Source organism: Camelus bactrianus, chromosome 6 (genome assembly GCF_048773025.1).
Source record: "Camelus bactrianus isolate YW-2024 breed Bactrian camel chromosome 6, ASM4877302v1, whole genome shotgun sequence".
Classification (NCBI taxonomy): domain Eukaryota; kingdom Metazoa; phylum Chordata; class Mammalia; order Artiodactyla; family Camelidae; genus Camelus; species Camelus bactrianus.
In genome coordinates, this window is record NC_133544.1 from 85,632,792 (window position 1) to 85,660,220 (window position 27,429).

General features: G+C 42.6%; 1 protein-coding gene across 2 annotated transcripts in view; it reads left to right on the forward strand.

The window, feature by feature from the left end:
• Positions 1 to 13,930, forward strand: part of AQP9 (aquaporin 9) — a 36,155-nt gene extending 22,225 nt beyond the window's left edge. Inside the window, exons 3-6 of one of the 2 annotated variants that reach the window (XM_010969453.3) lie at positions 4,328 to 4,465; positions 5,849 to 5,967; positions 7,748 to 7,965; positions 12,909 to 13,930. In XM_010969453.3, the coding sequence (XP_010967755.1) occupies positions 4,328 to 4,465; positions 5,849 to 5,967; positions 7,748 to 7,965; positions 12,909 to 13,083 (650 nt within the window). In that variant the 3' untranslated portion in view covers positions 13,084 to 13,930. The remainder of the gene's footprint in view (positions 1 to 4,327; positions 4,466 to 5,848; positions 5,968 to 7,747; positions 7,966 to 12,908) is intronic. The other variant, XM_045506301.2, reaches the window with a different exon arrangement.
• The last annotated feature ends 13,499 nt before the right edge of the window (positions 13,931 to 27,429 follow it).

Here is a 27,429-nt window from a genome sequence, read left to right on the forward strand (position 1 = left end):
CAATCCTGCCCTGAGGGGTGGGCTAATTAGGAGCCATTCTCAAGGTTCTGAAAAGCAAAATGAAATGACGTTTAATTCGGCCTGGGAACCTAGGAAGGGACTGTGGAAATGATCCAGTTCCCAAAGGCTTGTAGAATCTTCAGCAGCCTTGTCAGGGGGCTCAGAACACCAAGGCAAGACTGCTGGTAATAAGGGAAGAAAGGTAACCCCTGCATGCTGGGCTCTGTGCTGGGTGCCATACAGGCTTTATCTCCTCTCTCCTCTCCAGCTGCAGGCTGAGGAGGCAGGCATTATTGTCCACTCTACAGAGAAAACTTGAGCTCCAAGGGATTGAGTAAAATTGCTGGAAGTCCTAGAGCTGGTAAAGAGGCAGATTAAAGACCTGACCCAGGTCTACATGACAGCGAAGCACAGGTCTCCATTATCCCACAATGGTCTATCATGGGAAGGGCAGGGCAGGCAGGGCCTTTGGGCAGAGTGGTCCAGCTGGAGAATCCTGCAGTTGAGCTGCCAGGCCTGGAGATAAATACTCCCTTTGGAGCACTAAACAGTGCCCCAAACAGACCCTCTCAGAGCCTCTGTGGTCTGGGCAGGGGAACAGTCATCTGCTGGCTGGCAGCCTTTCCATTTCACAGGCAGACTCAGATCCTGGTGTAATCTGGCTTACAGAGTCCTGTACGTGCAGTTTTTTTTGGCATGAGCAGTGTTTCTGTTCAAACTCTTGCCGAACCTTTGCTGTGAACCCAGCACTGTACTGCCTACCTAAGGCACAGGAATAACCAAGGGACCACCCTGAACGTGCCAAGGCTTTAATTACAGTGCAGGCCTTGACACCAGACACGGAACACACTCCTGGCTTCGAATAAGCAGGTAGGATGCTCCAATGTCTCCCCCTACATGCTCCCAACTGCATCCACACAAGTGTGGTTTCCACAAACCATGCAATATAAATGTAGGGATATTCTCAGCTATTTTTTCTTTTTTTTTAGGTGGAAATGTGGTTTTGCAGTATTTCACCTGCATAAAACCCTGAATTGAATGTCATCAAATATTTACTTAGGGTAAATTGGTCCCAGACTCTACCAACGTAGCTAACACCCTTCGCCACCACTGCTGACAATGTCTGTTTGCATCCACTGGTATATCTGGAGTTGCCACAGGAGGAAAAGGGGCAGGGGCCAGCAGGAAGGAGGAGAGGGAGTGACGGATGGTGTGGAGTCTTCCCATCTGGCCTTTAGCCTGGGGTTAAGCCCCTGTGCTCAGAGGGGTGCGGGCTAGAACTGACGGGACCGTTTTCACTAGAGGTTATTTCCGGGCGCAGCTCTGGAGCTGTCCAAACTGTTTATGAGAGACTGTGAGATCTCAAAGTACAGGTAGAGCAGTATCTGAGCTTGGCTGATAAAAGGTAGCATTGAGTTGGAAAGGAGGATTATTTCCCCATCTCTATTAGTTATATCCAGGCTCCCTGAGAACTGGGGGGGACATGCACAGACAACACACTGGCCCACCAATGACATCCACGCAGACTCAGTATTGGCTTCAGCAGCCTCAGAAATAGGAGAGGAAGACTACATGGTGGGAGGTGACTTTCTTAAGGTGGCTGCAGCTAACACATTGGTTTGTGGGCACATGTGAGGCCCTCTTTGAGAATTCCAAAAATAACCAATGTATATTGGGCATAAACATAAATGGGATCCCACTTTGTGGTCCAGACTGGTAAGGTCAGCTGACATCTGGTTTTGGAATATAAAACATCACCTTACTGCAAGGCAGTTACCGCACCCTGCTCCCTTGAGAATATGCCAGTAGTCTGGCAATCCAATCTGGCCAATCAGAACTCATAACGCCCTAATTACGCACCATCCCCCGAGAAGTGTTTACATTGCTTACTTGTCCCTATACTATGGCGGTTGTTTTTGATATAGCATTTTATAAGCAGTAAAAATTCATTGAAAAAAGCAAAAAAGCTTTGCTTAATGACAAATGAAATATTATCTCTATCACAGATTTATCTGTGGGTGGTGGGGAGGAGGGGACCCATCTAAGACAGAACCTTGGAAAAGTTCGGCCTGCTCATGTAAGACTTTCATCTCAGGCCTCGTGGGCTCCATCTACACCCCCTGGGCTCTTCATGGGAATAATCTGATCATCACAACCTTGGCAGGGCCAAGATTTGAGAGTGGCCCTCTCTGACTCTAGCACCCATGTTCTTTCCACTACACTGCTCTGCTCTGTCCTTTGGGTAAGCTGAGTGATCACTCACCTCTGCAAGGAGAAACTTCCCTCATTGCTTCGCGGAGCACCCTCCCAGACACACCCTCTCTGACCCCCAAACAACTTTCCTTCTGTAGATCTTTGCAGTCTGAGCTATCTGAATAAAGGACTCTATTTACTTCCCCAACTTTCATATCTTGAATACCTACTAAGTGCCTTGCAGCATGTGAAGGTCAAGGTGAGTAACAAACAGCTCCTGTCTCTGGGTGCTTTTGAGAGGCTAAAAGCATAAGCCTAACTACAGCAAGTTTTATTTTGGAAGAAGAGCGTGTTAAACCATAAATCCCCCATTGGTGGGCTCATCTGAGAGGAAGTATTTTTGATTGGAGTTGATTTTTTATGTCCCCTTGTCTTTTCACAATGGGTCCCTCCAGGCTGGCTGGGTGGCAGCTACCCTCCAGCCAGCCTCTGGGAGAAGAGGAACAGGGCTGACTTCAGGAACTTCCCACTGCCCTTGCGCTCCCCTCTCTTAACCCCTGTTTCCAGCTTTCCTAGTAAGGTGTACTCCTGCCAGTCTCCAGAACTGTGACCCTCTTGGATATAAAAGTAAGACAAAACAGTAGACATGTCTGTAAGGCTTTAGGAAGTCATCTGTGCTTTGATATATTGGCATTTTCTTGTTTATATTAGCCCCCCCAGTGGCAGAGACTGGTGAAGAAAGGACCCTCATGGTTTAGCCAGCAGCCAGAACCCCTCCCACATTGGCTTAGAGACTCAGGAAAAGCATGGCTTTCTTCACGGCGGAGGCTGAGGGTGGAGGCTTCCAAAAGCAGTGGAAGCGGGGTTCAAATGGCAAAGTATCACCATCACCATCACTCCTTTGTTCACACTGTTTCCCACAAGCCACAGGCCCACATTTCAGTGTGGCCACATTGCCAGAGACACTCATGCCCTCCCCCCCAAGACGTGGTCCATACTCTTCACATAAGTAAGTACGCTTTGCACCTAGGAAGCAAGCCCACGTGCTCAGAGATGATTTTTGAAATTCTTTTTTACTTTCTGGCCCTCTAAGGCAGAGAAACTTTTATAAACTGAAAGAGGTATAACCTAGAACACAGGCCCTAGAGTTCAAATAAACCTGGACTTGAATCCTAGACCTAACACTCATTAGCCATGTGGCCTTAAGACATTACTTCTGTGCCTCAGTTTCCTCACCGATTAGCTAGAGTAGTACCTGTCTCACTGGGTTCTTAGGGGGACCAAGCACATGTCATACCCCTGTGACAGCATCTCGCAAGTGTTCAGTAAGTGTTGTTGCTACCAGTGAAGCCAGCGGGGGATATCAGGGACCCACCCCAGAGCAGGCCCTCTCTCTGGTCTTGCAGAGACATGAGAATCAAGGAGGCTGACGTCTCAAGTCAGAGCTGAGGTTGGAGTGAATGGAATGCTGCTCCATTTCTGTGTGTGAGATACACATCCTTTACCCAGAGGGACTGCAGAGAATCCACCCAGACGCTGTGACCACCCCAGAGTAAACTGAGCCCCTTACCTCAGTGAGAGGCACAGACCGTGGAGGAGGGGCCGTTTCCCCTTAAAGAGACGTCTCTTTTTAGTTCTAACCTTGCTTCTGTGACCTCTGGATGTGGACTCAGGAATTACTAGATGTGTAAGTATGTTCCCTTAACAATATACTGAAGTTAACAGTTTACATCAGTCTCTTTGGGGTTATTGCTTTATAGATAGGCATAACCCAGTAGATAGATGGATGGATGGTAGGTAGATAGAAAGAAAGAAAGACAGATAGACAGCAAGAAAGAAAAATAGAAAGAAAATGAACCACTTGAGTACAAGTTTCTTTCTATATTTGACTTCCCTTTCAGAAAGCTGAACTTCCTAAACAATGTCTAATGATGCCATGAGGGTGGTAAGATCCCCTTCCTCTCCACTCAACACACACACACACACACACACACACACACACCCGCGTCTCCTAACATACAGTCCCCTGTTTAGAAGATTGAGTTCTGTCTGAGGTCTCCAGATAAGGTTTTCCTCACAATAATTCTCTCTGGCCTACCCTCTGACTTTCCTAATCACCTTCTCTTCCTTGCAGGTGGACACGTCAACCCAGCCGTGTCTTTCGCAATGTGTCTTTTTGGACGGATGAAGTGGGTCAAATTCCCTTTTTATGTGGGCGCCCAGCTCTTAGGAGCCTTTGCAGGGTCCGCAGTCCTCTTTGGCATTTACTATGGTGAGTAGAGCCCCTGAGTCCAGATATTAGGGAGAGCTGTGCGTTAAGTTGAAAATCAGGATTACTTGGTTGGAAGAGATGAGATAAGCCAGGAACAGGAAGCGTTCTACACTTTAAAGGCAGTTCTAAGAGTCCTAAGTTCTAAATAACGGGGCCAACATTATCATTAGGGCAAATTCATGAAGCCCCTTAATGAAAATGGTCACGACTTAAATGCAGAGCAGAACTTAAAGGAAGTCTATCTTTAGACCCAACCAGCACTACAGTGAGCAATGCCGGAATAAGCAACAGGCCAGTGGCTTCTCCAGGGCTTTCCCTGATTTGGCCGGGAGAGGAGCCATGGACTGGCGGGAAAGGGTCTGATGAGTAAGTATTTAGAGAGGGAACCTGGAACAAAGTCTTTGAAGGGAGGGAGTACAGAGAGAAATGGGCTGGGTAGGGAACATCTCTCTCCCGTCCAATAGCCAGGGCTTCCTTTCTGCAACAGCCCTGGGGGAACCACAGTACTGATCATCGAAGACCCAGACTTTAGTTCCAGGTGAACCGAGTATGTAGCTGTGTATGTCGTCTGACCTTAATGGTCGCAGTTTCCTCCTCTGGAAAATGAAAGAATTGAACTAGATGACTTCTGAGGCCCTTCACACTAAAAAATCTTGGGGGTCCATAAAATCAACTGTAAAGTAGTTCCTTCTCTCCAACCCAAGGCAAGTTTCAATATTGTATGTCTCTCACACTGAAGCTCTTAGGAACTAGACTTTATGAGCCAAGCCTAAGAGAGATACATTGTGGAAAGGGACCTCTTCCCATAGCATGTTCTAAGAAACAAGAGTGTAGAAAGAGTAAATAGGAATTCAAGACCAGATCAGAAGCCCAGAGAGCTGGCTGCTGTGGCAGGAGAGGCCTGGGAGCGGCGCTGGCAGTGCCAGGGACTGCTCTGTCCCTTGCTCCAAGGGCATCTTCACTGTACCTGACACCCTCAAATTCTGGACTATCATTAGGAGTTATGGAGACCCCACTGGGTATCATGAATTCTGCCTAGAGTAGGTCCAAGCTTCACTTTGGCTTCAGGTCAATCTTGAAAATTCCAAGATTTTCCCCCAGAGAAAACTGGATCCCGGGATCCACTGAGTGGGGATTTGGCTAGAGTTTGGAGTGAACCATCAAGGGTAGCCGGGGCTTTCTTTCCCTGACCCGCCGTGCTGGGATTTCTCTGGACGTCCCTAAAACAACCATACTGCGAAGTGAAGAGAGGCAAATGATGTGGATCTGCCAAGCGGAACCTGCATGTCTGCCTGCAGTTAGTTGTTCATCACAGGACCTGGCTGAGGCCCCTCTCACCCCTGCCCAGAGGACACTAATGTGCCAGGGCTCTGTCTTCCGTAGATGCATTTATGTCTTTTGCTGGTGGAAAACTGCTCATCGTGGGAGAAAATGCAACAGCTCACATTTTTGCAACATACCCAGCTCCGTATCTGTCTCTGGCAAATGCATTCGCAGAACAAGTAAGTGCACATTCAGCAAAGACTTAGCTTTGGTGAAAAGACATAATCTAATGAGGGGGATGTATATGAACATCATAGGCCTATCAGAAAAGAAAGGCTATGTTTCCAAAGTCAGAGGTCCCTAAGCGTAAGCCAAGCTTTGTTGACCAATTCTTGCCCTTGCCAAAGTTGACACCACTAAGTCTCCTGCCTCCTCTTTAATATATACACCGTTTCACATCAGTTGAGGTTCAGAGAGAAGTGGATGACTGGACACTTCAACCCCTGTAGGGGCATTAGGGTTTGCTTCACTCTAACTGTCTCTTTTGTGCACGTGATCTAAAACATGGACGCCTCAAGAAAAGACATTTTTATCTTAGTTCAAGAACTGTGAAGTGTGGTAGTTGAGAGAGTATCACGGGTTGTCCGTGTCTCCCCATGTGCACAGTTTTATCCAGACTCTCCAGGCAGCTAGAAGTGTCTCTGCCTTATTGACATTTAAACAAGCTGCATCCAAGCACCTGTGGTATAGCCAACAGCACAACTCTTCTGGTCTAAAATCAGTTGCCTGATTCTTATCCTGATTCTTCTGCTTATGAGCTGTGTGCCCTTGGTCAAGTTTCTTAACCGCTATCCACATTTCCTTGTCTGTAAACTGGCAATAAATAGAATTTATCTCATGGATTCTTGTGAAGTTCTAACGAGAGAAAGTATGTGACGTCCCTGGCACATAATAAGCACTTGGACAATAGTAGCTGTCATTTAGCTGTTAAAGTTAAATGATCACTTGGAAATTTTAGAAAACAGAGAGTGGGGCAAACACCTGCTACACTGCACCACTTCAGAACACCGCTGTTATTGTTTGCAAAATCTCTTACAACTTGCATTTTATGCGTGTTTTCAAATATAAAATGTAATGCACATATAATTTTTAACTGAATATCATATGAATTTTTAAATGTTGCTGCCATATCGTTTTTATATTTACTGCTTTTAATGGCTATATAACTGACCACAGAATGGGCACCCTGTAATATAGTTAGCCTTTTCCCTGTGGATGTGGACTCCAGTTTTCCAGTACTATAAATAATGCTTCATTATTTATTTGCATATTTGTTTTAAGATTTTTCCCCATATTTTAGATTATTTCCATGGTATGGTTCTCACATATCCAACTGGGTCAAATTAAGTAAATAATAATTTTTTAATGCATGTTGCTAAATTACTGTTGAACTGCCTTTACAAAGTGTAGTATGAGTTTAGTTCAACTAGGGAAGCCTGAAAGAACCGGCATCACTTCCCTAACATTTGGTATTAGTTGCATTTTATTTTTCATTACAAATCAGTTTTGCCCACTTACTTGTTTCTTAAGTCTATTTTTCTTTCATGAATTTTTTTTTCATTTCTTTTGCCCATTTACCTATTGATGCCTCACATTATTTTTCTCACCAGTTTGAGGGAGGCCCTTGGTTCATTTTTCCAGCCAGCAGCTTGCTTTCTGTTTGGCTGGGTAGTAGCTTAGCACGAGATTGCAGTAAAGACAGCAGTCTCCTGAGTGAACTCTCTGGATCCACACGCGACTGCCACTGGCAGTGCCCCCTTGGGCAGGTAACTAATCTGTGGCGGAGAATGATATTAGCACTCACGTCTAGCACAGCTGTGACAAGAAGTGTCTGGCAGAGTGCTCACCCGTGCAGGTTACTTATTCCTATGTCTGTTTTTAACAAGAGGGGATGAGTTTTGAGGTGGGCAAGTGGGAGCAAGCTAAGCTAACCCCCTTGTACATTTTCTCCCTCCCCAGGTAGCATCCACCATGTTCCTCATCATTGTTGTCTTTGCCATTTTTGACTCGAGAAACTTGGGAGTCCCCAGAGGTCTAGAGCCCATTGCTGTTGGCCTCCTGATTGCTGTCCTTACTTCCTCTCTGGGGATGAACAGTGGCAACGCCATGAACCCGGCTCGAGACCTGGGTCCCAGGCTTTTCACTGCTTTGGCAGGATGGGGGTTTGAGGTCTTCACGTAAGTAACAATGGTCAAAGAGAAAGGAGAAAGTTTCATGCTGTGCCTCACTGGGGGAAGCTGTGCTTCAACCTGGGGGTCCAAGGGAGGACAGATGGGAGGGTGGAGGTTAAATGCATTCTCATCATAAGTGTGGAATATTTCATTGGTGATACAGGGTGTGTGTGTATGTGTGTGGAAGAGAGAGAGAGAAGGGGGAGGGGGACAAAGAGACAGGCACAGAAACAGTCAGAGACAGAGACAGAGGCAAAGAGAGACAGAGAGAGACAAAGAGACAGAGAAAGACAGAGAGTCTCTCAAAAAATTCAAAAGACACAGATTTGTCCTATATAATAATAATTTCTCCATTGGTACATGGGTTTTATGTGAGTATTTTAGTTGTATGGCATGTCTGATATTCACTTTGTGACAAAGTTAGGGGCAGAATTGACATCCTCTGGTACCACTCCAGGGCCCTTCCTAATGAACCATGCTAGCTTTGCTTCATTCATCCACTCGGCAGGTCCTCCTTGAGTGCTATCTATGCTGTGGCCACTGTGCTAGGCAAGGAAATTTCAAATTCAGCTAAGACGCTGGCCCTGAACAAGGTAACAAGCGTTTCGGCAACCCCTGAAACACAGTGCTGAGGGAACACAGACGAGGGAGTGACCAGCTCTGCCTGCATCAGTTAAGGAAGGCACCACTGAAGAACTGAGCGCCGAGCTGGTTCTTGAAGTTTAAAAAGTCCTGGCAGAAAGACATAAAAGAGAGTCTGGCTGTGCACAGGAAATGGCAAGACCGTGGGCTTGCTACCTCAGAATGTGCTGAGGAAATAGGCCAACTGCTGGTACCAAGCTCCCAGGACAAACTTTCCCCAGCAATTCCTTCCCACTTTCTCCCCATAAAGACATGCTGGCCGGTCCCCATCCACTCATCACATCTCTCTGTGGGAAAGGGACTCCTCGTGGTTCCCCAGGAAACAGGGCTCTAACACGGAGAACGAGAAGTAGTAAATATACATGTGAGCTAATTTTAGTTTAATGTCTGCTGTGAGAACAAAACGCTGGAGCATCCCTAATGCTGACCTGCATATATAGTCGCACTCAAGGGATGAGTTTATTTAAGTGAGAGTTTGGGTTGCCTTCACCAGCATGAAACACGAGTAACTGAAATCACTGACACCATTCTGATCACCAGCACAGATGGCGCTACAGCTGCTGGAACATGAGCGTCGCGAAGACAGGGGCCTGGACGGTGCTTCACTGCTGTGTCCGCAGTGGCTAGGACAGGGCTTGGCACACAGAAAGCTCTCAATGAAAGCTATTGAACAAAAGAATGGGTAAATGCTGTGTGCCACACATGTCCTAGGAGATCATGGATACAAAGAGAATCAAGTAAAATACAATGAATTTTCTATAGCAGTGGTTCTTAGGCAGAGGTGATTTTGCCCACAGGTGCATTCGGCAATGCCTGATTACACTTTCGGTTGTCACCCTGGGGAGGGTGGGGGCAGAAGTTGTCGCCAGCATCTTGTGGGCAGAGGCCAGTAGAGGGACACTGCTAAGCATCTTACAGAACCCAGGACAGATTCCCCGAGCAGAGAATTATTCAGGCCAAAACGTTAAGAGTGCCACAGCTGAGAAGCTCTGCTCCAGAATGATCACTCCTGGAACATGAAAAGGTTGAACAGAATGTCCCCAAAAGGAAGGATCCTTTGTGTTCTTCCAAAGAGCATCAAAAACATATGTTAAAGACCTTCTTATTTCCAAAGCTCAGACTTAGCCCATGAATCTCCTTTAATCCCAACTTCCTGAGGTTCACTCCAGGAGACCACTGCCCCAGCCACCAAGTCACCTCTGTGAGCTTCACACAGACCCCTAGAACAAAGCTGCCCCACAGTGACCTGCCCTCGCTTTGAGCCCTGCTTGGTGATTCACCCAAAGCTTTAGGAGTGATGGTGGTTCTGAAACAGGTAGAGATCTTGCCTATTCTCTTTTTGTTTTGCTCAGTTTACAGTAGGAGACCAGGTCTGCGGGAGAATGATGACATCACGTAATGCCAGACTCCTAGCATCACGTCCCTTGTGAGCATCTGGGTCTTTCCCCCTCGTTCACTCATCCATGAAGCTACTTGATCTCTGGTCCAAGGCCCTGTGCTAAAAAGGCCCTCACTGTCGCTGCCCATCACACTTTATTTAATGTTCTGTTTCTGAAGAGTGAACTCAGGCTCTGACACAAGTAGAAGCTGTCATGTGCCATTAAAAAGACATGACTAATGAACTCCAGGAGTTGAGAGAAGGTTTGCATCTCCAAATTTAAGAATAAGGGGGTGAAAGCAGGGGCATTTTGTAGTATTTGGACGTGCTTAAATGGGGGCAGAGAGGATATTTCAGGCAGAGAGGACTTTATATCCAAAGACAAAATGTTAAAATAACACACGAACTGGCTGGAAGGGTGCATGAAGAAGGTTGGAAGGGCAATTGTTTCAGATCACAGAGCACCTAGACTCCTAGAAGGAGAATTTTGGGGTTTTCCTACTGTCTTTTCTTAGTTTATGGGGAGCAGCAAAGGATTTAGGCCAGAAGACTGACATGTTTAGAACTTTGATTTAGGAAAATTAATTTGACATCATTATATAAAATGGATTAAAAGAAGCAGAGGGGGTAGAAATCAATTAGGAAAGAACTAGGCTGGCTGACAGTCCTCAACCAGAAAGTTCCTATAAAAACTTTTGAGGGGTAATAGGACTCCAGAGTGTCCCTAGAGTGTCCCATCCTTTCAGGGTCCTACATCCGAGGTAAGCATCCCAGGAGGTATCTTGGTTTGGATCCACACCTGAGGTCTCAGGTAAAACCCAGACTGCCTTATTCTTGGACCCTCACTTGTCCCTGCTTGGCACGCAGTGAGGATGACATGGGAAGCTGGGCCCCAGAGGGCCTGACAAGGGCCAGACAGACCCTGGCTGACTCTTGCTTTTCTCTTAAGTATTAGGATGTTTCCTAAGCAAGTTGTCTTCACTAATTCACATTGAAGTGTTAATAACTTAATGGATGAAGCATCTCAGGGGTACTGTTAATTTTTAAAATAGTTTAACCAAAAGAATGAGTCCCTGGTGATGGTACCTCAAGCAATTAACACAGACATTTTCCTGGCACCCCCCTCCCCAAATCATAGCATGCAAATGACCTCGTTTACCTTTAAGACTGGGCCAGGCAGGGAACCACATCTGAGCTCCTCCACTTAAGACTTATGACCCTGGCACAGTATATTCAACTCTGTTGGAAGGTAGAGGGTCCAGCCAGTGAAAGGACATGTGTGCTGGCAGGCATCTTGAACCCTAATCTGTTAAAGGACAGTGAGAGATTTGTTTCAACTAGTGATGGAAGAAAGGAAGGACCACGTAAGTTGGCTTACACTTGCTTCATGTGCTTACCTGAAGAGTAGGCACCTAGTTCTTTGAAGCCCAGGTGCCTCTCAGAAAATTCCACCTGGATTTGGAGGCGTGGGAAAGGGCGCTGTGAGAACCGCTGAGCGCAGCATTCTCTCCCATGCAGTAAGAGTGACATCTGGTGGCCGCTGTGCTCAATCTCAGTGCTCTCCCCTGGAGCCTGCATTTATGGTCTAAGATTTATAACCTTATTGTGAGTCCGCATTGATGATCCAAGGTTTATGATCTAAGAGAGTACTCGGATGATCCGAGTGGAAGGGACCGCCTTTTAGTGGAAGAATGAAGCTCAGAGGTGGGGAGACTTGCCCAAAGACCTTCTGGACCGTCCTGAGATTAAAACTAGGTCTCATGAATTCTAGGACAGCCCCTTGCTTTGTGCTTATTTCCTTTATTATACGCTGTAATCAAAATTGTATATAAACAAAAGGTCCATGGAACATGTGTATAGTTAGCAAGCGTAACAAGAAAATAAGCAGCGCGGATCCTTCCCCCAACAGAGCACTGTAGCTGCAGAGCTGTGTGCTCCTCTTTCCTGTCTCCTCCGCATTATCCTGAATTTTTTTGTTCATTGTTCCCCCACTTTTGAAAAGTTTGTATCTCAAATGTACATACCCTTAAATAATATATTATATAGTTTTACTTGCTTCTAAGCACTCATGGTCCTTCCTACGGAGTTACTTAAATGGATTTTCTGTCCCCAAAAAAGATGGTGACAATTCACAGGGGCACCTGCTTCCGCCCAGAACTGTACCTCCAATACAATGTACTGACACTGAGGATTTTTGGAGGGGAGAGGGAATCACTGAATGAAAGTCCTTATCAGAGAGTAAGTTTAAGTAAGCTGTGACCTCAAAGTATAAGTAGTGAATTAAATTATACTTAGTAGGTAATTCAGATAGCCACTTTTGATTTAAGTTCATTCACTCATTGGCAAATGTTTTCTGATTAATTTGTAATTGCCCCCATACACCACTGATGTCCAGGAATCTCTCCACATATCCCTTTCATCCATAATCCCCAGGACTCATTATTTCAGGGTGAGGGAAAGGCCATTCCTGAATAATCAACCTGAATCTTCCCTGGGTGCCCTCAGTTTTGACCATAGGTCCAGGGACTGTTTTCTTAAAAGAAAATAAGTGGTACATTTCTCTCACAGGTACTAATAGGCAATGGGACAGATCATCTGAAATCAGGTATAATGGAAAATCTAGGATGATGGTTGCCAAGCTACAGTTAGAGCCCTTATACTATTGCTGATTTTTTTTAATTGAAGTATAGTTAACTTACAATGTTGTATTAGTTTCAGGTGTATAGCAAAGTGATTCAATTATACATATACATATATTCTTTTTCAGATTCTTTTCCATTGTAAGCAAACACAAGATATTGAATATAGTTCCATGTGCTGTACAGGTCCTAGCTCTTGCTGATAAGACTAGGTGGTTAGTTGAATAACTAGCATTAATACCCAGAGGAAGGCCAAGTGGTGTATCACTAATTTCTTTGTTTGCTTTCAGAGCTGGGAACAACTTCTGGTGGATTCCCGTGGTGGGCCCTTTTGTTGGAGCTGCCATTGGAGGCCTCATCTACGTTGTTTTCATTGAAATCCACCAGCCAGACCCTAAGGCAGACTTGGAGGCAGAACAACCAGAGGACAAACCAGAGAAACACGAGCTTGACGCGGTCATGTAATGGCGTGCTTGGCTCTGGGTTTACAGCTGGCTGCCGGTACCGCTTTACGTTTCACACAGCACGTTGTCTAATTTAATTGTCACAGTGATTGTCCAGGGTAAGTACTATGCTGCTCACCTTTCAGATAAGGAAACAAAATCCCAGGGAAGTTAAGTGAGTTGCCTAATACCACATGGAAAATGGAACATCATCCAATGCATCCTGTACCTTCTGGAAGATCAGTAGCTGGATGAGAACCTTGGCCAGCCCCTCCTGGCTGGCCATGACTGGCAGCTGCCAGAACATGTACGCCTTCTGGGCATCATCCATCCAGATCCTAAGTTATCAAGAACTTCCTTATTTTATTCCCACTGTTGCTGAAACACTAACAAAGGAAAGAGGAAGCCACTGGGTCATATTTTTCATCTGCTGAAGAACATTATCAGAAGGCTTCCCTTCCTAGGCCACCCTTAGCCTTGCTAAGTCTTGATCTTCCTTCCCTGCCAATCCCAGACATTTCACCTTCCAGGAATTTCCTCTTGGCCAGGCTCCTCCCTGCCACTTTGGTCAAAAGAGTCTGTGATTTACAAGCACCAGAGAAATTGCTCTCCATCGAGTAGAGGCGCCTTCAGTCAAACTGCTACAAAGCTCACAATGCCCAGAGGTATCCAGTTTCTCAACTACTTTGTGATGATAACAGAACAACAAAAAGCAAATGTGACATGTCCCCTGGGGCCTATGTTCTCTAATCTACTGACAAATGGAATTATTTTTTCTTGCTCTGAAACTACTTAGTATTTCCTATTTGAAATAAATTTGGGGTGGATTTTTTTTTTGGTGTTTTTATAAATATTAAGACTGCTCAGTACACTCGGTTCAGAGGTCGTTTGTCCTGTTTACAATTTAACAGGCCCTGGGAAGCTTTTTTTAAAAAAATACTAACGCTCAGTTGGGCATTGGTAAATGTCTCAGGTGATTCTAATAGGCAACCAGCGTTGAGAACACTGCCTTGTTAAAACTACGTGGGTCTAAGGTCTCCCTGAGAACCATGTCGAGTGGTGGCCAGGTAATTCCTGGTAGGATTCTTGGTCTTGGGGTCCTCAGGGATTAGACAGCAGTGGCTCTCAGCAGGGGACTGCTTGCTCCTTCCCACTCCCACCCACGATCCCTGCAAGGGGATGCCTGGCAGTATCTGGGGAGGGGCACTTTTGGTTGTCACAGCTGGGGTGGGAATGTTACTGGCATCAAGTGGGTAGAAGCCAGAGGCGCTGCTAAACATCCTGCCACGCACAGGACAGCCAGCCCTCCCCCACGATAAAGAAACATTCATTCCCAAATGTCTAGATTGCAGAGGTGAAGAGACCCTAGATTCGAGAAAAGGCAAGGAGGAGTTAGAGAAATCCTTTGCAACAATGTGAAATCCTGCGCCCTGATCCAAATTCTGCCAAAAACAGAGATGCTAGATGAGTCAGGACCAGAGCCTCCTACTTATCAGAGGAAGAGGCAACCCAAAATTAGAGTTCTCAGGTTGAATTGTGGAATCTATGATCCATGCAGGTGCTCCTTAAACACCACTTGGTGGTTGATGACTAGGATTACAAACAGGAAATGTTCTTACAGAAATCAACCCCAGGAAGGTTTTTTTAAGTGAAAAAAATAAAAGGAGTCCTTTTGTTCCAAGTACTTACACTCAACTCCTCCCCCAGTTTACAGTGGGTTTGCCTAGGCCAGGCTCTTACCCAAGAGAACGTCTATGAGGTTGAATGATCTGTGTCAGAAGTCAGCTAGAGTCAAATACCTATTTTTAAAAATAGATTCTTTAGGAGCTAGAATTGAAACATCTCACCTCCTCTCTTCCTTGTCAACCACAAAACTTAAGCATTTATTTTAATGTCAAAGATAGAATTTCTCTGATTTCCCAATCAGTTGAGATCTCAGAGCATGTCAAAGGTTGTAGGATCTTTCTAACCATTAAAAGCCAGAGTTGATACTCAGCTGTTGAACAGAATAACTGGAGTAAAAATGTCACATTTAAAAGTCCAATCCTTAAGATATAAGATATTATTTCTTTTAAATTGCTTACACATACACACAGGCACACACTTTCTTTACTTAAAGAAAGTGTTTTGTTGCTCAAATATATCACACATAAAAATAATTATCAATAATTTCTTAATATCATCAAATATCTGGTTATAGTTAACATTTCCACTGAGACTGTCCTTCAACTCTGGTGAATAACAACATGGAATCTGTAAAGACTGAAGACAGGTGATTTACTCTGATGTCTAATTGCTTAGGAGAACACTGGGGCTTTGTAGCACAAGCTTACCTCAGCTCTGTATCCTTCTATCAGAGTCTTCTGTAAGATTTTCACAAAATATTTTTATTTTTATACCAAGAGGAAAATGCATTTGCCTACTATTACTAAAAGCAGCTATCTGCCAGGAGTGAAATTATTTTTAGGCAAGGAGGAAGTCTTGAATTTACCTGAATTGTGGAAAAAATCTTTAGTATCTACTATTACATCAAAAAATGCACACTCTGTAAAATGCTTACAAAACTAAAACACACCATAAAAAGAAATCCAAATATTTAACATCCTTGCAGCCCTCTGTGAGGGCTGATTAGGTACAAAACTAAAATTCCTAAGCTGCTCTAACCTCTAGTAGCAGTGGTTGTTTCAGACTTCCTATTTATTGCTTGTTTGTCTATATATTTTGCCCAAAGACTTCAGGCTTTTGGAAAGAAACGCTGACAAAAAGTGGCACAGTACTTCCCAACTTTTGCATACAGGAAATCACCTCTACTAAAGGAAGTTTTGATGGCCGATATCACCTGGTGATATTCTGAGAATCAGATTGTAATTTAATAGATAATACATTGATAGCCAAAAAGACCTCCATGGATAGAGGAGGAAAGAGGACCACACACTGCCAATCCAGGAGCCTGTTCTCAGCCTGGGACCAAGGGCAGGAATAGCTGTTCTGGTGCTGAACCATTTACCTTTGGAACAAGGCCTTGAAAGGAATCCATGCAATCACAGGTTGGAGGCTGTATGGCCAGCGCTTGAGAGGTCAGGCTCTAGATTAAAATTCTGACCCACCGCTGAATAGCTGTGTGGCCCTCTAAACCTCGGCATCTTTATCCATAAAGTGGGAACAATACTGAGGTGGGAAGCCCCATAAAAAGACCGGCAGGACCCCCGCAGGACCACTACTCTCCTGCCAGCACCATCTGGTTTCCTGGCCCAGAGGCTCTGTCTCACTTTTTGCCTCTGAAACAGCTTACTTACCCCTAAAATTCTATTGGTTCCCTGAGCTCACTCCTGATTGGTTATTTCTTTCCCTCCTGATTGGTCCATTTCTACAAAGCTTATTTCTAATTAGTCAACTTTTGTTATACTTTATTTGCATATGATGTTGCAAAGTGTAAACTGGCAGCCTATAAAAGCCTGTGTAAACCTACAGACAGGGTCCAGAGCTTGGACTGTTAACTCCTCTGGGCCCACTGGCGTAATAAACCTGAGTTCTCCAACTCTCCAAGTGCCGCTTGGTCTCTCTCCTGGATCCAGATTGCTGGCACAACTGAGCTGTAACACCAAGCTGTAACACATTTTTTCTGCAACAATACTACCACTTGCTTTCTCTGTGTTGTTGAAAATATAAAGAAAATGCCTGTGACCAATTCAACACAGAGACCGGAATTTACTTTCCTCTTCATAAGTGTCAGCTAATTCTATTATGATTTCACATTTACAAATTCAGCTGTATATCTGCTTTGCTAACATTAAAAAAAAAAATTGATGAGGAAAAATCTCCAGGTGTGTAAATTTGCTGACACTTAAACAATCCAAGTCACATGACTGACTTAGCCTTGACAGTTCTCATCATATACTGAGGTGGAAAGAATCTGCACAGGGCCATGCTTAGTTCATGAATTACAGCCTAGCTTCAATAAAGAAACTAACCAAATTACTTAGTTGCCTAATGGAGCTACCAAACTAATCTAAAAATCTATCAAGCAATAAAAATGACTTACAGATTTAATGCAATTCCAATCAAAATTTTTCAGCATGTATTTTTTGTAGAAATTGACAAGCTGATTCTTTTTTTTTTTTTTTTTGACAAGCTGGTTCTAAAATGTATATGCAAGAGCAAAGGAACTAGAAGAGTCAAACAAACTGAAAGAAAAGAGGAATACAGTTGGAGGATTTAAGTATCTAATTTTAAGACTTCCTATAAAGCCATGGTAGTCAGGACAGTATTTCTATTGGAGGGACAAACAGATTAATGGAGCAGAATAGAGAATTCAGACTTTGACCCACACTCATAGGGTAAACTGATTTTCAATAAAGGAGCCCATGCAGTCCTATAGAGAAAGAAAACTGGTACTCAACAGCTAGAAAAAAAAGGAAACCTTGACTCCTACTTCAGGGTAACTCAATATACAAAAAAATAGTTCAAGATGTTTCATAGGCTTCAGCATGAAAGCTAAATCTATAAAGCGTCTGGAGAAAAACATGGGAGGATATATTGCCATCTTAATAGAAGTAGAAAAATCATGTGACAAAAATGCAAAACACTTTTATTATAAAAACATTCAACAAATTAGTAATAAAGGAACTTCTTTAACCAGATAAAAGGCATCTACAGAAAACACACCTCAACATTACGCTTAACAGTGAAAGACTGAGATCTTCCCCCCCAGATCAGGAACAAGACAGGGAGGTCCACTCTGGTCCTTTTATTCAACATTTTACTGGAGGTCGTAGCCAGGGGAATTAGGCAAAAAAAAAAAAAAAAAAGAAAAAGAAAAAAAAAAAAGAGTAAAAGACATGTAGATTGGAAAACAGGAAGTAAAACGTAAAACTACCTCTACTTTGAGATGACAGGATCTTTCATGTAGGAAATCCTAAGGATTTCACAAGATATACCACCAGATATAATAAATGAGTTCAGCAAGTTTGCAGGATAGAAGATTAAAAAAATCAGTTTTATATCTGTACAGTAGCAATAAACCATCCGAGAATGAAATTACAAAAACAATTCCGTTTACAACAGTATCAAAAAGAATAACATTTACAAAGACATTTAACAAAAGAAGGGCAAGACTTGCATGCTTAGAACTACACAACATGGCTGTGGGAGGGGAGTGTGACTACAGGAGACAGGATGTGTTGGGGGGCAGTGTCACAGCATCAGAAGGACGGGGTCCCCCACCCCACCCCGTTAGCTGCAAAGGTGGAGAAGCAGCTCGGGAGCCAAGGAGTGAGGTGGGTTCTAGAAGCTAGGAAAGTCAAGAACATGGATTCTCCCCTGGAGCACCCAGGGAGGAACACAAACCTGACAACACCTCGATTTCGGTGAATCAGTATGGGATTCATGAGCTACAGAACTGTAAGGTAACAAAATTCTGTTGTTTTAAGCCACTAGTTTGGTGCTAATTTATAACAGAACCTGAAGAAAACGAATGCAGATGGTTAACACTCCCAAACCCTCCCAAAACAATCTTGAAAAAGAACAAAGTTGGAGGACTCACAATTCACAATTTTACAACTTAGTACAAAGTGGCAGTCATCAAGACAGTGCGGATAAGGATAGACATTTAACAGTGAAGTAGAATTGAGAGTCCAGAAATAAGTCTTCACATTCAGAATCAAATGATTTTCAGGGTGGGCAGGGTCCTGGGTTCAATCCCCAGTATCTCCATTAAATAAATAATTAAATAGACTTAATTACTACCACCCCACCCCCCAAATTTAAAAAAAGAAAAAGCATGGCTGTGTCCCAATGAAACTTAAAAAAAAAAAAGAATCAAATGATTTTCAACAAGAATGCCTAGACAATTTAATGGGGAAAAGAATCGTCTTTTCAAGAAACGGTGCTGAAACGACTGAATATTCTGCATATCCCACACACAAAAGAATGAATGTGGATCTATACCTTATAAGATACACAAAAATTAATTCATAATTTATCAAAACCTCTAAATGTAAGAGCCAAAACTACAAAACTCTTAAAAGAAAACAGACATAAAACTTTATGACCTTGGATGAGACAAATGGTTTATACCAAAAGCATAAACAACCACAACAGAAATAGATAATCTGGACTTCATAGGAATTAACTTTTGTGTTTCAAGGATACAGTTGAGAAAGTGAAAAGACAGTCTACAGAATGGGTGAAAATAGTTGCAACCACATACCTGATAAGCAACTTTTATCCATAGTGTATTTTAAAAAACTACCATAGCTCCCTAATAAAAGGACAAATAAACTAATTTTAAATGGGCAAAGGACTTACATGTATGTTCCTCTGAAGAAGATATATAAATGGTCAATTAGCACATAGAAAGATGCTCAAAATAATTAGCCATTAGGAGATGCAAATGCAAAACAATGAGACGCTACCTACTTAAATGGCTATAATAAAAAAGATGGATCATAACAAGAGTTGGCGAGGAGGTACAGAAATCAGATTCTTCATATATTTCTGGGAGGAATAGGGCATGGTACAGTTGCTTTGGGAAATAGTCCTTAATACTTATGTGGATTAACCATAAGATCCAGGACTATATTCAAAAGAACTGAAAATATATGTCCACACAAAAACTCGAATATGACTATTCATAGAAGGGAAATCCATAGTGGCCAAAATGCAACCCAAATGTCCATCATCTGATGGATGGATAAATACAATGTGGTATCTCCATACAATGGAACATTATTTAACAATAAAAAGGAATGAAGTACTGATACATGCTACAATATGGATGAACCTTGAAAACAATTTGCTAAGTGAGAGAAACCAGACACAAAAAGCCACATATAGAATGATTCTATTCATATGAAACGTCCAGCATAGGCAAATCCATAGAGACAGGAAGTAGATTTTCAGCCCCAGGTTGACAGGGGCTGGGGGAGAGGAAATAGGGAGTGACTGCTAATAGTTACCAGGTTTCTTTTGGAGGTGCTGAAAATGTTCTGCAATTAGATGTACCATTCTGTGAATAATTTTAAAACTACTAAATTATACACTTTACAAGAGTGAATTTTATAGTATGTGAGTCATTTCTCAATGAAAAAGAACGTTATGACCATTTGAAGAGCAATCTGGAAGTACTTAGCGATACTAAATATGTGTATCCCTATGATTCGGCAGTCTCATTCATGTCTCTACACTTCTGATAATCAGGTGCAGAGGGGCATGTACATGGGGATGTTTATTGTGTTGTTTTGACAGCAAGATTTCAGAAACAAGCTGGAAGCCCATCACTAGGGAAATAGATAAATAATATGTGGTGGATATGTACTATCAAACTCCACGTAGCTGTTAGCAACAATGAGCCAGATGGACATCCACACTATAAATATAGAAACAGTGTTGAGTTAAAAAAATAAAAAGAAACAGAACAAGACCTATAGCAAGCACCATTTATGCAAATTGAAAACACATAAATACAATATATTCTTCAATGATACGTGCAAATGCAAGCATATAGCATCTTAGAACAGCTACCAGTGGTAGGAGGGGAGACTGAGAGTAAAGACTTAGGAGGAGGGGAGAAATAATAAAATGAAGAAAGAAGCAAAGTCAAAGACATGCAAATGTTGATAATATGCCATGACTGGAAAGTATAAATAACTCAGCTCTCTGCCCTTGAGGTCCAAAGAGAGAAAGGAGGAAGGGGGCAGGGCAGGGGGACAGGAGGGCACAAAGAAGCTAGCTCACATACACCCCAGAATTTTAACAGAGATTTTCACCAGGAGGTGGGATTGTGATGGAGTTTATTTCTCCATCTCTTTAAAAAATTTTTTGAAAATATTTTTTAGTTTTAAAAGATTTTAAAATGTCAAATTCTTAAATGGCTTTTAAGGGACACCTAAGGGCACCTTGCTAGTACAGACAGCCAGAGAATTATAACCAGTACCATTCCCTTGGGTCATTAAAGTGGATTAAAAATGACTGCCCCATGAAGTGTAACCCATCACTGCCTCTCTCTATTCTTATCAGATCTGTCCTAGCCTTAAATTGACATTTTGAGTACTCAGAAAGTCACCAATGACCTAGATCCCACCCAGCTGTAGTCAAATATTGTCATCCTGCTGAAAGAAAGGCATCTGATAAGATTTCTGACTAGCCTTACAATGAGGTCATCTCACAAAAGACTCAGAAATGATGAAAAAGAAGGGCTCTTTTTAATTCAGGATTTAATTCAGGACAAGCTGGAAGAAGTGGATGGGATGAGCATGTGTCAGGAATTCTGGAGGATAGCTAAGTTCCTTGCTTGGCTCCCTGCCGGGGCAGGACAATAACCCTCCGAGCCGGGCCACCTGATAGTACTCACACAGTCAACTCAAACCCAGGATCTGGTACCACCAACTTTGGAGGTGGGTCTGTACTTTCTGGTCTCTCACTATGTTGGCCTGGTGCCTGGTTCTATGACTTGGTAGCCGGGTTCTTGCGTCTGCAATCCTATTTCATTTCCCTTCCTGGTGCCTTAGCTCCCCCATGACTAGGATGCACTCCTGCTTCTCCAAGTCTGCTCCCTAACCCTAGATCCCATGACTTCCTAATGTTGCCTGGTTTCCTTCCCCATTCTGCAAGACCTAAAGGACCTCCGAGTCTGGCCTCACCCACTCCTGGCGATGAAAGACCTATGCAAAAAGACAGAACAAAGGTGTGGTCCCAGAGGGTCTGTCTGACGGCGGCCGGAGCCCCAAATATGTTGAGCTACGCAAATCTGGGGCCGAAAAAATGTTCCGGTTGGGCACGGGGATGGCGGACACATTTTAATCAATATTTTGAGCAAGAAGAACAAAAAAGAGATAGGCCCATAGCCTTAGGCAGATGGTTAATGTTAACAGATGGCAGATAGAAGACAGTACTATTTTTATTTTTATTACATTCTTCAACACAGTGCCAAAAGACTAGGGATAGGCATGTGTTATTCAAATTTTCAGACAAGTGAGAAGAAAGAGGTCAGTTTTAGAAACTACAGATTGAGCAACTTATCATGACAATAATAAAACGGTAAGAGTAATGAAACCCAGCACGTGGTGAGTTAGTATATGCCAAGCATGGTGCTGTCTATAGTCCACACATTACCTCATTTTAATCATTACATCAAACCTACGAAGAAAGTGTTCTTATCCTCATTTTACGGATGAAGAAACTGATGCACAGAGAAGGTGGGAAACTTGCCTTAGTTCACAGTAAAAATAGCCAAGATTTCAACCCAGGTATGTTTGACAGCAAAACTTGTGCTCTTCAAATTCTGAAAGAGATTGCTCATGACTGTGCAGGAAGTAAAGGTGTTCATTAGGAGCCCACATGAGTGGATTAATAACCAGTCATGTCAGACTAAATTTAAGCCACATTATTGGACAGTTTTACCCAGAAAGTTCAGGAAAAGGCTAGAGACCAAATATTCCTTGACTTAGGCAAAGCACGTTGTCTGCAACGCCACTGTGAACCAAAAAAGAAGAAAAGCAGCTTGGTGAACAACAGAATAAATAGACTCATAGCTGGAGTGATTACTTCCGGAAAGCACTGCCCGGTCAGTGGAACAAACCTACTCAGCAGAAGGACTGTAGTATCCTGCCAAGAGACCCTGAATCTCCCCATCCTATTCAATCATTTTGTCAAAGACTTGCATAAAATATGTATGGCATGCGTTAACTTGCAGAGGACATGAGTGATAATTATTACATTGGAGAGCAGATTTGAATAGATCTTTTTAGCTGGAATGACCATTTCCTAAAAGTGTTGTTCAATTAATGTATCTACACCTACTCAGAAGGAAATCCTTGGTGTCCTGAAAATAGATTGAATTTGCCTGGTCCTATTCATCTATTTTATCAAAGATTCTGATAATATATGTATGATATATTTGTCAAGTTACAGAGGACACAAGAGATAATTACTATATAAGATGACAGAACTGAATTTTTTTCTAAAAATCTCATCAAGCTGGAATGATGAATCACAACAGACAATATGAAAATTACCAAGAAACACTACCCCACCCCCTGGAAAAAACCCGAAGTCCTTTATTTAGGTCCATAACATCACTTAGGAAGACGTTGGAGGGAAGGTACCAAACAGCCACTCAGATACAAATGCCAGGGATTCACAGTTGGCCACACGTTGGCTCTGATGATGCAGTTGCCAAATATAAATTAAATCCAGGACAGTGTTAACAGTGTCAGGATAAACAGAGGCTCTATTCATTCTTCCCTCAGCACTAGACATACCAATGGTGTTTCTGGGAATATTTTTTGAATGGGTTGTTTCAAGTTATCTATTGCTGCCTAACAAGTCACACAAACTTAGTGGCTCAAAAAAAGTTTATTCTTACCTCTCATGATTCTCTGTGCTGATTGGGTTCAGATGTGTGGTTCTTCTGTTGATTTTGCTTAGAATCTCTCTTGCAGTGGCAGTCAGACAGTAGCCAGGGCTGGAGTACTCTGGACCTGAGTCCTCCATGGCCAGGACATCCAAGATGGGTGACGTCACAGAGCTGTCACCTCAGCTCTCCTCCACGTGGCATCTCATCCCCTGGGACCTTTCCTTGCCAGAAGGGTAGCCAAAGGTCTTACATGGAGGCCAGCTCCAAGAGCACAAAGGTAAAAGTTGTTGGTCTTTCTTAAGTCTTAGTACCAAAACTGGCACAGCCACTCCTGCCCATTCTCTGGAGGCCAAAGGGCAGCCAAACCCCAGTATGAGAGGGACTACCGAGGATGAATACCAGGAGGTATCATTCATTGGAGGCCATCTTTGGGGTCCATCAGTGAAGGACAACCAGGTTTATAATGAACCTTGTTCTAAAATTCACGTATAACACGAAAGATGAATAAAGTTGGGGATTTTAGCATAGACATAATGTTCATTTTTTAAGTTCACAACAGTTGTTTTCAAATTCTTGAAAGACTGTGTACAAAACAGGGCTTAGATCTGTAGAGCTCCAGGAACAAAATTAGGACTAGACGTAGGTTTTAACTCAATTGCTACGTACCCACTTTGCAGGGATATGGAGAGAAGTTTCTGTCAGAGCAGGAAGCCACACTAGTAGCCTCTAAGGCCCCTTTCACCTCTCAGAAGCTAAGCCTCTAATTACACCCCTCGTCCTGTTAATTATTAGTCCTATCTCAGCGAGGTTTTAAATTGGAGAAGCTGGATGAGGGAATAAAAAGATTTCTGGACTAGCTTATAGTCTTAGTTCTGCCAACAGTCATCTGCTGCTATGTGACTTTGAGTCACTCAGCGTCCCTGGACCTCAATTTCTTCATCTGGAAAAAGAAGGGGTTGCATTCGAACTTCTCTCCCAGCACAAAGTAAGGATAATAAATGGAATCTTTGATAGGGTTACTTAAGAATGAAATGGAAATTAAAGATACAAAATACATTAGGTAGTGCCTGGCCTATTGTCAGTCCTTAATAAATATTAGTTCTCATTATTTCCATGATTATCAGTATGTTTTCTGATTCTGTAATCCCCATGTATGTAACAGAATCTTGAGTTGCTTTAGACCTTCACTTCTTTGTCTCTGCTTAATGGTGATCAAAAAGTGACTCACGATCATTCCTAGTCTGTCTCCTCACCAAGTAACCAGAAATCCACCATTCCCTCGTACAGGGCAAGCCCTCCATAGGCAATTGAATTAAATCTTTAAGTGGCTTGGGAGGCAAATGTGTTCTCTTGCTCCATGGCCAGCAGAGGGAGCCAAAGAAAAGGAACAAATCCATTTTCAGATTAGGTACCAAACACGGGGAAGACAGAGGGGCAGAGCCTTTCAAAGTCTCCTCTTTTACCCGACCCCGTCCTCATTTTAAACATTGTGAAACTCAAGTCAAGACAGGAAAAGGGGTTTCCCAAGTTTACCAACTAATAAGTACTTAAGTCCTCAGAAAAACAAGCCTGTGTTCTCAGTCCTAATTCTTGGGTCTTTGACCCATAGTCCTTTATTATGTGTTTCTACGTTCCTTTATTGTTCTTCAAGGACATCAGCTGTAGATTACTGCAAACTAACATTCTCTTTGGTCTCTGACAGTATAGGCTTTGAATACTGGCTCTGTTCCTTGTCAACTGTGTGACCATGGATAAATCACACAGCCTCTCCAAGATTCAGAATCATATATTGAGATATTGAGAATGGCTATAAGAGTTGTTGGGAGGAGTAAATAAAATGATGTAAAGGAAAATGCCTTGTGGCATTTTACACCTTGAATGCACAAGGTGCCTTCCTAGATATAAATACCTATTTTTGTCAAAAGAAATTATTTTATCTAAATGAATTGAAACTGGATAATGTAGGTCTCAAACTCAGATGCTTGCCTGGATAGGCAACAGGGACTTCCAGGGATTGTAGCAAATCCCAAGTTCATCGCCATGGGAGACAATCAACCTTTATGAGGAGGAAATTCAAGCCCAGTGTTGCCAGATCTTCCAATATGTCAAGAGAAATTGGAAATTTGGGTTTCTATGTGTAAATTTCTGATTTTTTAAAAATACTGTACAGACCAAATAAAATCCAGGCCAACAGCTCGTTATGCCTGCTTTGAAAGTTAATTTTAGAGCTCCATATGCAGACATGCAACATACTAGAACTGAGGAACTTGGTCCAGTAAATTCAGGAGAAGAAATGATGTCTCTCATTTGGAGGGAATGTGCTAGTAACACGCACCCACAGGGTTGTTTTTCCGAGAACCTTACTCAGTAAATACATCAAACCCCTGGTGATTATCTTGTAATCTCCGTATATCCTCCAGCTTTTCTTGATGTCTTTAGCTTTTCTGCCCACTCCATGCCCGATGCCATTTAAGTTGCCACAGTCTTCCTGGTTGACTACAAATTATACATTCCACACTGATACATTTTTTTTTCTTTACAAGGTAGAAAATAACATTTAACAATTTTATATATAACATTCATTTTTATTTAACAGCTACTTTCACTAGATATTCATTGAAAAGAGGTTCACTGTAAGCAACAAGTAGGTGGGGGAGAAGGGTTGAGCGTCTGGAATTTTTAATATCAAACGTCCAGTACACATTAAAAATATGAATCATTTTGTTCCAGTCAATGAAGAAAAATGAACTGTGGGCACATCAGAGTAGGAAAGAGAAAATGCCACATTAAATGAAAATGAACAAAAGGAGGGGGGCGGTATGAACTAGCTGAACAGTTCAATCCAAACTTCTTAAAGATCTTTGAGTTGTTTTCATTTCCTTATCTGGACAAGCTTAAGCCCTGTGGCTTTTGCTCGATTCCCATAGAACACCTCCACCACTACCTCCCTTCCTTTGGGGCAGAGGGGGGCTGGCTGGGAAATGGGTTTATTTTTCCTTGGTTCACCATCTTGTAAATGTTCGTGGGCAAATTCAGCCTGGTGGTTTTATGTATAGGTTGGTGTGTTTCAGGCTACCTTTTGGAGATTGTAGGAAGATACTGCCCTGTATATGGCCTTTTGTTTAGAACTGAGGATTCCAATTAGCATGGCCCAGATATGATTATGTTGACTTGGACAATATCACAATCACATCTAAAAAAATGGCAGCAATTCCACACAATCTAATATGTAGTTCAAATTCACATTTCTACAACTGTGCTCAATTCTTGCACTGATTGTTGTTTTTAGCCTTTCAGCCTTCAGTGTTTCAAAATAGTGAACACCAACAAACTTTTGGTCAACTAATCTTCAACAAAGGAGGCAAGAATATACAATGGAATAAAGACAGTCTCTTCAGCAAATGGTGTTGGGTAAACTGGACAGCAGCATGTAAAGCAATGAAGCTAGAACAGTCCCTTATACCATACACAAAAATAAACTCAAAATTGATCAAAGACTTAAACATGAGACAAGATACAATAAACCTCCTAGAAGAAAATATAGGCAAAACATTATCTGACATACATCTCAAAAATGTCTCCTAGAACAGTCTACTCAAGCAATAGAAATAAAAGCAAGAATAAACAAATGGGACCTAATTAAACTTACAAGCTTCTGCACAGCAAAGGAAACCGTAAGTAAAACAAAAAGGCAACCACAGAATGGGAGAAAATTTTTGCAAATGAAACCGACAAAGGCTTGATCTCTAGAATATATAAGCAGCTCATTATGACTTAATAAGAAAGAAACAAACAACCCAATCCAAAAATGAGCAAAAGACCTAAACAAGCAATTCTCCAAGGAAGACATACAAATGATCAATCGGCACATGAAAAAATGCTCAATATCACTAATTATCAGAGAAATGCAAATCAAAACTATAAGGAGGTATCACCTCACACCAGTCAGAATGGCAATCATTCAAAAATCCACAAATGAAAAATGCCGGAGAGGCTGTGGAGAAAAGGGAACCC